This window comes from Elephantulus edwardii, unplaced genomic scaffold (genome assembly GCF_000299155.1).
Source record: "Elephantulus edwardii isolate Elephantulus edwardi_28Jun2011 unplaced genomic scaffold, EleEdw1.0 scaffold00287, whole genome shotgun sequence".
NCBI classification, from domain to species: domain Eukaryota; kingdom Metazoa; phylum Chordata; class Mammalia; order Macroscelidea; family Macroscelididae; genus Elephantulus; species Elephantulus edwardii.
The window spans coordinates 3058292-3071801 of NW_006400037.1; the positions used below are offsets into that span (position 1 = coordinate 3058292).

Here is a 13510-nt window from a genome sequence, read left to right on the forward strand (position 1 = left end):
GACCATCAACTACTCATATAGCAAGTTCAAACTGATGCTAAATCAAGTCAAATTAAATAAAATCAAATCCACAACAACAAAAGTTTGACTTTGAGTCTATCCTACCTAAATTTGAAAACCATCTCAGGAACAGGTTTGAAGCCTTAAACACTAATGAGCAAAGACCAGATGAGCTGTGGGAGGATATCAAGAATATCAACCAGGAAGAGTCCAGAAGGTCCTTGCAAAGACAGAGGAGGAAGAAAAGACCAAGATGGATGTCAGAAGAAACTCTGAATATTGTACTAGAGCACTGAGAAGCCAAAGCAAAGGGAAGAAATAAAAAAAAATTAAGGAGTTGAACAGAAGATTCCAAAGGGCAAGTGTGGAAAGATGTAGTAAAATATTACAATGAAATGAGCAGAAAGCTGGTGTTAGAAAATCAAAGGGGCTGAAATCACTCAGCATTTCTTAAGCTGAAGGAACTGAAGAACAAATTCAAGCCTTGAGTTGCAATACTTAAGGATGCTTTGGGAAAATATTAAATTATCCAGGAAGCATTAAAAGAAGATGGAAAGAGTATACAGAGTCATTGTACCAAAAGGAATTGGCAGGCACAGAAGAATTTAATGAAATAACATATGAGCAAGAGCCTGTGGTGATGAAGGAAGAAGTTCAAGCTGCTCTGAAAGAACTGGCAAAAAATAAGGCCCCTGGAATTGATGGCATACTAATTGACATATTTCAACAAACAGATATGCCCTAGATGTGTTCACCAAGTTGTGTCAAGAAATCTGGAGGACAACCACCTGGCCGACTGACTGGAAGTGATCTATATTTGTTCCCATTACAAAGAAAATTGACCTGACAGAGTGTGGAAATTGCCAAACAATGTCTCTGATATCACATGCAAGGAAGATTCTGCTGAATGTTACACAAAAATGACTGGAACAGCACAGGGAACTGCCTGAAGTGCAGGCTGAGTTTAGAACAGGCCATGGTAATAGGGATATTATAGCTAATGTTAGATGGATCTTGGCTGAAAGCAGAGAGTACCAGAGGAAATGTCTCTCTGTGTTTCTTTGACTATGCAAAGACATTTGACTGTGTGGATCACAAATTTTGGCTGACTCTGAGAAGAATGGGAATCCCAGAACATTTCATTGCGCTTATGCAAAACCTACACTTGGACCAGGAAGTAGTCTTCAGAATAGAGGAAGGAAACACTGTATGGTTCAAAATCAGAAAAGGTATGCATCAAGAATGCATCTTATCTCCATACCTTGTATATCTATACACAGAACAGATCATTCAGAAGTCTGAACTTTATGAAGAGGAACTCAGGATTGAAGAAAGACTCATCAACAACCTTCACTATGCAGATGACACAACCTTGCTTGCCAAAACTAAGGAAGACCTGAGACAGTTGCCACAGAAGGTCAAGGACTGGAGTCTTCAATGTGATTTGAAGCTCAACATCAAGAAAACAAATACTCAAGAGTAAATAGAGAATAGATTGGGCTTCTTAATATATTCAGCTTGCTTGGTTCCACAAAAAACACTCTTGACACCAGCAACCAGGAAATCCAAACATGAATTGCATTGGGAAAATCTGCTATCATGGACCTTTCCATAGTGTTGAAGGAAAAGATGTCAGTCTGGAAACCAAGATACACCTAATCCAGGCCATGGTCTTTGTAATTTCTTGCTATGCATCAGATAGCTGGACAATGACCAAGGATGAAAGAAGAAGAATTGATGCCTTTGAGCTGTAACGCTTAGAACTATTGAAAATTCTATGGACCATCAGGAGAATAAACAGGTCTGTCGTGGAAAGGATGAAAGCAAGCTGCGTCTTGGAGGTAAGGATTTTGAAGCTCTGTCTCACATACTTTGGGTATGTGGTCAAGAGAGACTAGTCTTTGGAGAAGGATATCATACTTGGAAGGCGGAGGGACAGCACAGAAAGGAAGTATCCCAGATGAGATGTGTTGACCGACTAACTGGAATAATAGAGATACATGTGCCAGAGATGGTGAGATTGACTCAGTGTAGGTCCAGCTTCAGAGCTTTTGTTCATAGAGTCACTATGTGTCCTAAGAGTCTCGATGACACATAACAACAACAACAACGATGACAACAGAAATGATACCCTTTGAGTGCTACATAAATTAGAACATTTCATAGTGCTTATGCACTTTTACTGTATGTAATTTTATAATTCATTAAAAGTTATTTATTCTGAATATGCAATAGTTAGTATTTATGATTGCTTACATTGTGCCAGAAACTTTACAGATATTTTCACTGCACTTATAGTTTATTATTAAAATACTGACAGATTATGTTTATATTATGTGTGGTTGTTACAATGTACTCTCAAACAAGAACCAACTCATAACTAGTTCTCCAGGGAATTTTCAGAAGGTATAAATAACATAAGAGGAGATTGCTCATTTTTCTCCTGAAGAGTATCTGGTACATTTGAATTGCTTGCCTTTGGGTTGACAATGCAATTTTTAATCTGTAAGAACACAGGGAAAAAAAAATTCCCTGGGAAGGTCAGACTCTTAGTATAGCTGTCAAATTGTGGCCCATCATTCAAACAGAATTCTGTTTGTTTTGAAAACTTGTACTTAGTTTATATGTACCATGGGCACATTTTTAGGAGAGACTAGTCTATTGAGCAAGGAAACATTGCATGGTTCAAAATCAAGAAAGGAGTGCGTCAGGAATGCATCCTGTCTCCATATCTTTTCAATCTGTATGCAGAACAGATCATTTGGGAAGCAGGGCTTTCTGAGGAGGAGTGTGACATCAAGATTGAAGGGAGACTCATTAGCAACTTATGATATGCAGATGACACAACCTAGCTCACTGAAACTGAAGCAAACATGAAGCACTTGCTGCAAGAGGTCATGGACTGTGTTCATCAAAATGGATTGAATTGAAGGTCAACGTCAAGAAGACAAAGATTCTCACCACTGGGCCGATTGGAAGTACCATAATAGATGGAGAAGAGATTAAGGTTGTTAGCAATTACAGCTTGCTCAGATCCACAATCAACACTCTTAATACCAGCAGTCAGGAAGTCAAAGGACGAATTGCATTGGAAAAATCTGCTGTCATGGACCTCTCCAGAGTGCTGAAGAGCAAAAATATCAGTCTAGATACAAAGGTACACCTAATCCAAGCCATGGTTTTCTCAAGTACTTGTTATGCATCAGAAAGTTAGACAATGACTAAGGATGACAGAATAAGAATATATACCTTCGAGTTGTGGTGCTAGAGAAGAGTCTTGAACATAACATGGACTGCCAAGAAAACAAACAGGTCTGTCTTGGAGAGGGTGAAACCAAGTCTCTTCTTGGAGGCTAGGATTTTGAAGCTTTGCCTCACTTACTTTGGGTACATGACCAGGAGATATCGGTCCTTGGAGAAAGACATCATGCTCAGAAGGGTAGGTGGACAGCACAGGAGAGGGAGACAACGGATGAGATGGATTGTAATAGTAATTGGGATGATGGGGGTTGGTGTGTCAGAATTATTGAGACAGACTCAGGACAGGGAAGAGTTCTCTATAAATTAGGGTCTCTATGCATCATAGGCGACTCAACCACTAACTTTGTATGACAGGTTTGGAAGCAGGCATGGCATCCACTTCCTAAACAGCTTGCCTCTGGAAACTCTATGAACTTTCATAAATGTCGATAGTTGAAGAGGGGTTTCAGGCCTTTTGTTCATAGGGTTGCTATGAGATGTGTTTGACTCAAAGGCAATCAATAACAACAACAACAGTCCTTGGAGGAGGAGACTATGTTTTGGAAAGTGGAAGGTCAGAGTAAGAGAGAAAGAATCTCAGATGATGGATTGACTATAACAATGAGCTCAAGTGTGTCAGAGATGGTGAGGATGGCAGAAAATAAGGTAGGGCTCAGATCCACTGCTCATAGGGTTGTTATGATTTGCAGTTGACTTGATTTCACACAACAATTTTAACAAATAGGGAGCTCTGGTGGCTTACTAGGTAAAGAGTTGTACTGCCAAACCGAAGGCAGGTGACTAGAACCAACTAGCTGCTCTGCAGGAGAAAGACAGCGAGATTCCTTCTGTGCAATTTACAGCTTCTGAATACCCACTGGAGGGTCAGTTAGAAGTTGGTTTCAATTCTATGGCACATAGCAACCGCCTATAATTAATACTTCTCATATTATTTTATTTTATAAAATTATGATTTTAGGTCTATAACTCTAGATACTGATCATTTAATGTATTTCAATTTGATCATTTCTGCATTATAATTCCACAATAGTGCGCTTTGACCACAACTTTGTTATTTTCCAAGCTTAGACAATTATGCTCATAATCTAAGACCCAGAATATGAAATCTTTAATGCTTTAGAAGTATATTTCAAGAAACATATTACATTTTATTCACTTCTTTGTAGGAAAGTACTTATTGACCTCATCTTCAGTTATTAAAGAGACAATCTGGCAATCTTTTTCAGGAACAAATTAACTTTAAATGTAACTTTTAAATTATAGATATGGGTAATATTGCCATACTTGTATTACACATTTGCATTTTTATTTTTCGTTTGTCATGCTGTGTGTTTCAAAATAATGTTTCATCACTGGTTATACCTTTACCTAAATTATTGGTATACTGGATTTTCTTAAATATTTTGTCCACTCATGTTTATAGTTATCTAATATTACTAGAGTTCATCTAATAATTCAAGCATTGTTCTAGATCATTAGTTTAATTCTGCTTTATATTTGTATTGCAATTTTTTGTTTATACCAAGGAAAGCATCCCAGTAGCCATAGAGTCAATTCTGAGTTGCTGTGACAGCCTGCATTACAAAGTGGAATTGCCTAGACATTTTGGAAAAATCCATGGATTGCCTAGAATTTTTGGAAGCCAATTTCAAAACATTAGCTTTTTGTTAGTATTCAAGTTAACTGCTTAACTGATAGTGCCACTCAGATTCACCTATTTGTCTAAACTATAATCCTCTCACACTCATTGCTATGTTGTTGGGACTGACTCATAAGTGACCCTCCAGCAGGCTTTCCAAGGGTTGCTGTGAGTCATAAAGGACTCAACAACACCTAACAACAACAACAATATACTTAGACAAAGAAGCTGTTCTTGAACAGAGCAGGGAAACATTGCATGGTTTAGAATTAAAAAAAAAACAAAACAACACAAAAGACCTGTGAGTCAAGGTGGTATCCTTTCTATTGCAAACACCACTTTGGAGAGATTCTGTGACAACAAATTTTCGCATTGCAGCATCCTTTATTTTTTCTTTTTTTAATTAACACTATGTTTCATAGAATCATTCCCAAACATTGTGTTTTATTGTAAGTGTAATCACCATTTAACTATGCCTTCTATTACCTTATCCTTTCAGGTTCCTGCCGGATTTTTCCCATTTCCTTTACCCACACATTCCACCACCACCACCACCACCACAGCCCACCCATCTTCTTCCAACCTTTACCCCCTTGGACACCAATTCACGTTTTACCAGTTGTACTTCCATTTTTAACAATAATAATCTTATGAAATATTTGTCCTTATGAGACAGGCCTAGTTCACTCAGCATAATGCTCTCAGTTTCTACTTTTAACAAAATATTGCTCCTGATTGCTGTGTAGTATTCCATTTTGTGAATGTACCACAATATCTCAATCTGTGTAATTTTGGTTAGACATTTGGTTTCCATGTTCTTGTGATTGTGAATGACACTGCTATGAACACTAGTGTGCAAATCTGTTTATATTTATAATGCCCATTTACTGTTAAAAGCTTCTGAGTTCTTGAGAATACAAATACCAGTTTTACTAATAGCAATAAAACCATCTAGTAAGGTTTAAAAAAGTTAAAGAAAAGCTGTAGATTGCATGAGAGAAGACTGGTTGTATTGATTCCATGGAGTGTGTGGCTCTTAGGTCAGTAGCACAATGCCCTACGGAGTAGGCCATCAGAGCCCTCTATTCATTTAAAGACACTGTAAATTACAGTTATAATTTAAAACTGTGGCTTTTAAAATATATTTTTGTTGTGATTTAAGTGAAAGTTAACAGAGCAAATTGGTTTTCAGTTCAAAAACTCATACACATTTTATTTTATAATATTAATTACAATACCTACAAAGAAATAAATTTCCCTTTCCACTTCCTCCTAGTAAATATCATTTCCATTAGTCCTTCTATTCTACCCCTTGACTTCTGGATTTTATCCTTGAACAGATGCTACTCTTTTGACCTTATATGGGTAGTTATTCTAAGGATGAGTGACTGCCTGATATTACTTTTCACCTTATAGGCCTGTCTATTGTTCTGTTGTGACCCTTAGTGATTTTTCAGACCTGAAACAAAACTCATCCACATGACTCAGCTTTCCGACAAATAAGAGAAATGTTTTTGGTTTGTGTATCTTTATTTTTAATTTCTATATCACTCAGTCTGTACTTTGTATATTAATATACGGGATACTCACTTGGCAAACTTACTAGAAGAGATCTATATTTGTTCCCATTCCAGAGAAAGTTGATCCAACAGAGTGTGGAAATTATCTAACAATATCATTGATACCACATGCAAGTAAGATTCTGCTTAAGATTATCCAAAAACAACACATCAACAGAGAACTGCCAAAAATCCAGACTGGGTTTAGAAGGGGTCGTGGTACTAGGGATATTGTAGCTAATGTTAGATGGATCTTGGCTGAAAACAGAGAGTACCAGAGGAATGTCTATGTTTCATTGATTATGCAAAGGCATTTGACTGTGTGGATCACAAAAAAACTGTGACTGACTCTGAGAAGAATGGGAATCCAAGAACACTTGATCATGCTAGTGCAAAACCTACAGTTGGTCCAGCAGGCAGTCATCAGAACAGAGCAAGGAAACTCTGCATGGTTCAAAATTGGGAAGGGTGTATGCCAGGGGTGTGTCCTGTCTCCATACCTTTTCAACCTATATGCAGAACAGATTACCCAGAAGTTAGGGCTGTATGAGGAGAATTGTGATGTCAGGATTGGAGGAAGATTCATCAACAATCTGCATTATGCAGTTGACACAACCCTGCTTATTGAAACTGAAGAAGACCTGAAGTGCTTGCTGCAGAAGGACAAGGACTGCAGCCTTCAATATGGATTGAGGTTCACTATCAAGAAAACAAAGACTCTCACCACTGGTCCAGTTGGCAGCATTAGGATGGATAGTGAAGATATTGAGATTGTTCACAGCTTTGGTTTGCTTGGCTCCACCATTGTAAACAATCTTGGCACCAGCAGCCAGGAAATTAAAAGACATATTACAATGAGAAAGTCTGCTGTCAGAGATCTCTCCAAAGTACTGGAAAGCACTGGTGTCACTCTGCAGACTAAAGTGTGCCTGATACAGGTCATGGTCCTTGCAATCACTTGCTATGTGTCAGAAAGCTGGACAATGACTAGGGAGGATAGAAGGAGAATTGATGCCTTGAGCTGTGGTGGTGGAGAAAAATATTTAATATACCATGGAGTGCTAAGAAAACTAATAGTTTCATCCTAGAGAGGGTTAAACCAGGCCGCTCCTTGAAGGCAAGGATTCAGAATCTTTGTCTGGCATACTTTGGGCATGTTGCAAGGAGGGACCAGTTCTTACAGAAGGATGTCATGCTTGGGAGTGTGGAGAGATAGCATGGGGGAGGAAGACCCTCTATGATGTGGATTGATTCAGTTACTGGGGTAATGGGGGGTAGGTGTGTTGGAGATAGTGAGATTGGCACAGGATAGAACAGGGTTTAGGTCGCTATGAGTCATAGGTGACTCGACGGCACATAATAACAACATCAGCAACTCAGTAAATAATTACTGATTTTGTTGTTTACAATCGAGTCAGAACCAACCCAGGGCTGACCCTCTGACAGGTTTTCAGAGGCAGTTCATCCCATGGAAGGAGAGTGTCCATCCTTCTCCTGCAGAGCAGCTGGTGGCCTCGAACTGAGTGCTTTCGTGATTGCAGCGCAGTTTCTTGCTTCTAGGCCACCAGAGCTCCCTAATTATTGATAAGAGATAAAATGAACTCATTTTGCCTAACTTTACAAAGCAATAACACCAATTTGCTTTCTTCTTTTGATTATTTTCAACTATATAGCTTCCAGTAAGATCCTGAAGACTGGACTGTCTAAAAGAGAATTGATTCAAAATGCAAGTTTGTTATTTACTGTGTTTCTGTTTTGTTGTTTTCTCTGTAGGGTGTGTTCCTCGACAGTGCTGTGGTTCTGCTGGCTACCAGCGTCTGCCAAGCCCTGTGTTTACAGCCTGATGGGAGCTGCACTGGTGTGGGGAGTCAGTCAGAAAAATCTTACTGGAAAGTGCATAAGATCCGCTCTGGGGTCTGCATGTTTGAAAGTGTGAAGAATGCACAGATGTATCTGAGGATTAAGAATGGTCTGTGTGATGGAACAGTAAGCATCTGCTCAGAATTTTTCTAATATGCTTAAAGAATTTTCCAGTAATATACATATTGTTCTTATGTATATCATTGAGTCTGAATCAACTCAGTAGCTGACCCCGCAGTACTTTTTCAGAGGCAGTAAATCACATGGGAGGAGATTGTCATTCTTCCATGGAGTGGCTGGTTGATTTAAACCACATACCATTGGGTTGACAGACCAATCCTTTACAACTAAGCCACTAGAGCTTCTCTAGAAAGACATGAAAATAGTACTTACTGAACATTTTGTTTTTTAGATTTAAAATAAACATGTAGCACAAAATGGTTTTATATGAGATTATCTTTCTTGTAGGCAAGTAAGTAGTGTGGGCTGCCTGGCTTCCTGTGGTGAGTCATTGCTTCACAAACATTGCTGTGCATACAAGTTAGCTGGGCATCATGTTACAATGCAGATTCTAACATAGAAAGTTTCTGCATCTCTAACAAGCTCCCTGCTGTTGATTCTATTGATCCAAATCTAGAAGTTTCCAGCTCAATACTACTTTTTTAACTGTATCTTTGGATGTCTGCATTTCCACCATCAGAAATTCTGCTTCTAAGTTTAAATTTAAGTTAAGGAAGTAATTTTGAATTTGAGGATTACTTCTCTCACATCTTATCTCTTTAAGAGTGGATGTGGAAGACAAGCAATTTAATATTTTTTCTGAATTCGTAATTATTCTGCAAAGCAAAGGACAGGTATAGTTACGCATTACACTTGCCCAATTAATTGCAAAATTGTTTTCACAAATAGTGAGCCCACATAAATAGCATGCACACACATGTAACAGGGAAATGATAGAATTGTGTAAACCATTTCTGGAGAATATGCTCAAGCATAAACCAAGTGAACATTTCCAGAATAAATTTTGGCCTTAATTACCTTCATTTAATAGTCCAGAAATGCTACTTTTGATTGCATTTTATATTACAGGTATAAGTCATTTCTAAGAAGTCATTGAATTTGATAATAGTAGATGGATCGTAGAAAAGAAACAGTTAGAGTATGCATTTATTCTGGAGCAGTTCATGGTCACACCTGAGAGTGGTGGAGTCCTTCTAGCTGGTTTATGCCCAACTGGAGGGTCAAGTGTAGGGATCTATGTGGTGCTGCAATACCTCAAGTACCACCTGGTCCTATGACAGGCAGAGTCTTTGCCAGAAAGTTCCCGAGTGCTGACCCCATATGAAATCAGGTAGCAGGATGAAGCACTCAGTCTGACCCTTCTCTACTTAGTGGAGGATGTGAGACCTCTGTGTACATAAGGCTTTCACACCTGTTCTGTGGTATTTCGGCACGTGGGAAACCCAAATGCAGTGCCTTACCAGCTAGACAGTAGAGTGTGATGTGAACAGCTGCAGTGTTGCCCACCTCAGGGTCCTTTCTCTTATGCAAACCTACATATTTCCTTCTGGGACCTCTGGCCTCATGAAGGACTTTTTTTAGGGTACAAAAAGTGAATTATTCCAGTACTAGAGACAGTAGAGCAAAGAAGGAGTCCTGCTGGGAGATGATCTTCTTCAGAAGCTTGAAGGGAGGCTAGGAGACTTGAGGAGTCTGCTGCTGGAAAGCAAACCTCTGTGTAAACAGGAAACAAGATGCAGACATCACGTTAAATCTTTTGAACAGAAAAAAATTGTAATAGAAATCCTCAATTTGTGAAAGATATATTGTCGTCGTGCAATAATGAAAACAACATATGGAGGTGGCTTTCTCAGCAGGCAAAATGTATAAAATAGAAATGCCTTATCTTCTATTCTTTTAATGACAATTTAATTTAAAGTATTTTTTTTGAAAATGCTCAGAGATCCTTATCTGTCCTTTCTGTTTACCAATATGGCATCTGGACATTTGGGAGAACTTGTGTGAACCTGAGGAGGTGTGGGAAGTGAGGATTTAAACTATTTATGACACCTGAAGTGCTTGCTGCAGAAGGTCAAGGACTTCAGCCTTCAATATGGATTGAGGCTCAATATCAAGAAAACAAAGACTCTCCCACTGGCCCAAATGGCAGCATCAAGAAGGATGGTCATGAGATTGAGATTGTTCACAGCCTTAGTTTGCTTGGCTCCACAGTCAACACTCTTGGCACCAGCAGCCAGTAAATTAGAAGATGTATTGAAATGGGAAAATCTGCTGTTAGGGACCTCTCCAAAATACTGAAGAGCAATGGTGTCACTCTGAAGACTAAGGTGCGCCTGCTAAAGGCTGTGGTCTTTGCAATCACTTGCTATGTGTCAGAGAGCTGGACAATGACTAGGGAGGACAGAAAGAGAATTGATGCTTTTGAGCTGTGGTGTTGGAGAAGAGTTTTGAAAATACCATGGACTACTAAGAAAATGAACAGAGATGGTTCAACCTTGGAGACAAAGATTCTGAAGCTTCGTCTGGCATATTCTGGACATGTTGGAAGGAGGGACCAGTCCTTTGAGAAAAATGTCATGCTTGGGAGTGTGGAGAGAGCGCAGGAGAGGAAGACCCTCTATGAGGTGGATTGATTCAGTGACTAGGATAATCGGGGTATGTGTGTCAGAGACAGTGAGATTAGCACAGGATAGAGCAGGGTTTAGGGCTGTTGTACATAGGGTCGCTATGAGTCGCAGGCAACTTGACAGCACATAACAACAAACAATATGACACTCTGGGTCCTTTCCTTTGTAGCGGGCTGAAATATTTTTCTGAGATCTGCATTAATGATCCATAGTGAAAAGGAGAAAAGAAACACACTTGCACACATACTTGAGTAGAGATATGTTCATTTGAGTCTGTTAAATAACAGCTTTGTAAATATCTTCACATAAAATTCAAGCCAAAGTCAACATGATTCCTGTTGGCTTGAAACTGATCTATAGCTGGCCATCCATTGGGTTTCCAAAGTTATAAATTGTGTGGGGAATAGATTGCCTATCTTTCTCCCACGGAGCTGCTGGTGGATCCAAACTATTTTTGGGTTATCAGTGCAACTCCTTCCATGCTAAGAGGGTATAATCTAAGGTTTGTAGAGGAAATCTTGTTCCTACCTTTATAAAAATTTGGATAAACATCCTAGATTTAAAGAAAGATTTTGTGGGTCTCCTTTGCCTAGAAAATCCTTATACCGTAGGATAAATTTTGCCTTTGTGCTGCTTCAAACTAAAGCTTTGGAGCGGCTTTATACAGGAGCTTCTAATTTCTGCTATTTTTGTTAAAAATTCCAAACTTATTATTAGGGAAATGATTTCACCAGAAAGTTGTTGTTAGACGAGTTGAAATTTTAAAAGACTTGTAGTGTGTCTAGAGACTCCTGAATTGTTTTGTAAATTAAGAATGTGCCATTGTTCAGGACCAAGGTGAATTTTCTAATGATGTTACTAGGTATTGTTACAAGATATGAGGAAAGCAAAAAAGAGAACATGGATTAATACTTTTTAGTGTTCTGTAGCAAAGGCTGAACTGGCTTATTTATGTTCATATTAATTTTTCTAATCCTTACATGTATACCACAAAACAGCAACATTATCTCTACTGAAGATTATTGTACATGAATGACCTAACTCTTTTGTGTCATCATCTAATATTAGCAGGGAGAAGGGTTCTATTACAAATTTAATGTTTTCAGTAAACAAACATGTCCAGATCATCTTAGCTTTTCATTCACAGAAGGATTGGCACTTTGCTGTTCTCTCACATATGCTCTCACAGATTATGGTGGTCAAGAAGGATCCTCCTCTGTGTAATTAGCTGAATACTGAAGGACTAAAGGTTAGCTCCTGATGTTCTTGAAACAACTTGATTTTCATCTCTGTTCTGGAACTCTGTATAAAGAGTCTTCAGAGAACCCCCATCCCATGTATTTACTGCTACTATTTCAGTTGGAGTGTTTTGTTTATATTGTTGTTGTTGTTGTTATGTGCCGTCAAGTCGTTTGCAACTCATAGCGACCCTATGTACAAAAGCCCTAAACCGTGCTCTATTCTGTGCCAATCTCATTGCCCCCAATACACCCATCCCGAATACTCCAGTCACCAAAACAATCCACCTCATAGAGGGTCTTCCCCTCCTGCTCTATCCCTCTATTCTACCCAGCATGATGTCCTTCTCCAAAGACCTGTCTCTCCTTACAACATGTCCAAAGTATGTCAGACGAAGCCCCAGAATCCTTGCCTCCAAGGAGAAGCCTGGTTTAACCCTCTCTAGGATGAATCTGTTTGTTTTCTTGGCAGTCCATGGTACATTCAATACTCTTCTCCAGCACCACAGCTCAAAGGCATCAATTCTCCTTCTATCCTCCATAGTCATTGTCCAACTCTCTGATGCATAACAAGTGATTGCAAAATGAATTGTTGATTTAATTGTATTGCCATACAATTTGAGTTTGCTTTTTTTGGCAATGAATGATTCCAGTTATAAAAACTACTCAAATTTCAGAGAAGAGAGAAGTTTTTACTAGGAGAGAGGACCAGCAGCAACACAAACTGTCATTAAGGGGTTTCTCAGCTAAACCTCCTACCAAGTATCCAATATCTAGGAAAGAGAAACAGAGACCGAAGGACAATAATCAACAGGTTTAGAGATAGTCCACAATTTAATGTTTGTTGAATGTCTTAGCTGGTGCTAATTATCACTTTTCCAATTTGAAACATTAGGGCTTTTCAGTATAGAAATCTAGCTGTCTCTAGAAAGGCCATTAAATGCTCTCCTATAATAAGGGCAGGTGCTACTGAGAATAGGGAAACCAATCAGAGGGAAACAAGTATGTATGTATTGTTTTCTATATGTTATCTCTGACCTATTCTGCAACTGTCAAGTATTCCTATCCTAGTTAAGAAGATAAGCCTATAGTAGATGATTAATATAGGGAACAATGTAACATACATAGCTACAAGAAAGAGAAAATGGTATAAAAACTGTTATCTATAGGATTGCTACCATCTTTCATTTCAAAATTCTGCATCTAAGATTTAAATGAAGATATTTTCAGTCAAAATCAACTGAATTTGTTGTCAAGAAATAATATTGATGCATATTATTTTTTTTGTTTTGTTTTTTTTTTTTT

At 38.6% G+C, this 13510-nt stretch overlaps 1 protein-coding gene across 1 annotated transcript in view; it reads left to right on the forward strand.

Moving 5' to 3' along the window:
• LOC102868630 overlaps positions 1 to 13510 on the forward strand; it is a 504064-nt gene that overhangs the window by 236535 nt on the left and 254019 nt on the right. The window contains exon 14 of the mRNA XM_006900538.1: positions 8233 to 8445. Within this exon, the coding sequence (XP_006900600.1) occupies positions 8233 to 8445 (213 nt within the window). The remainder of the gene's footprint in view (positions 1 to 8232; positions 8446 to 13510) is intronic.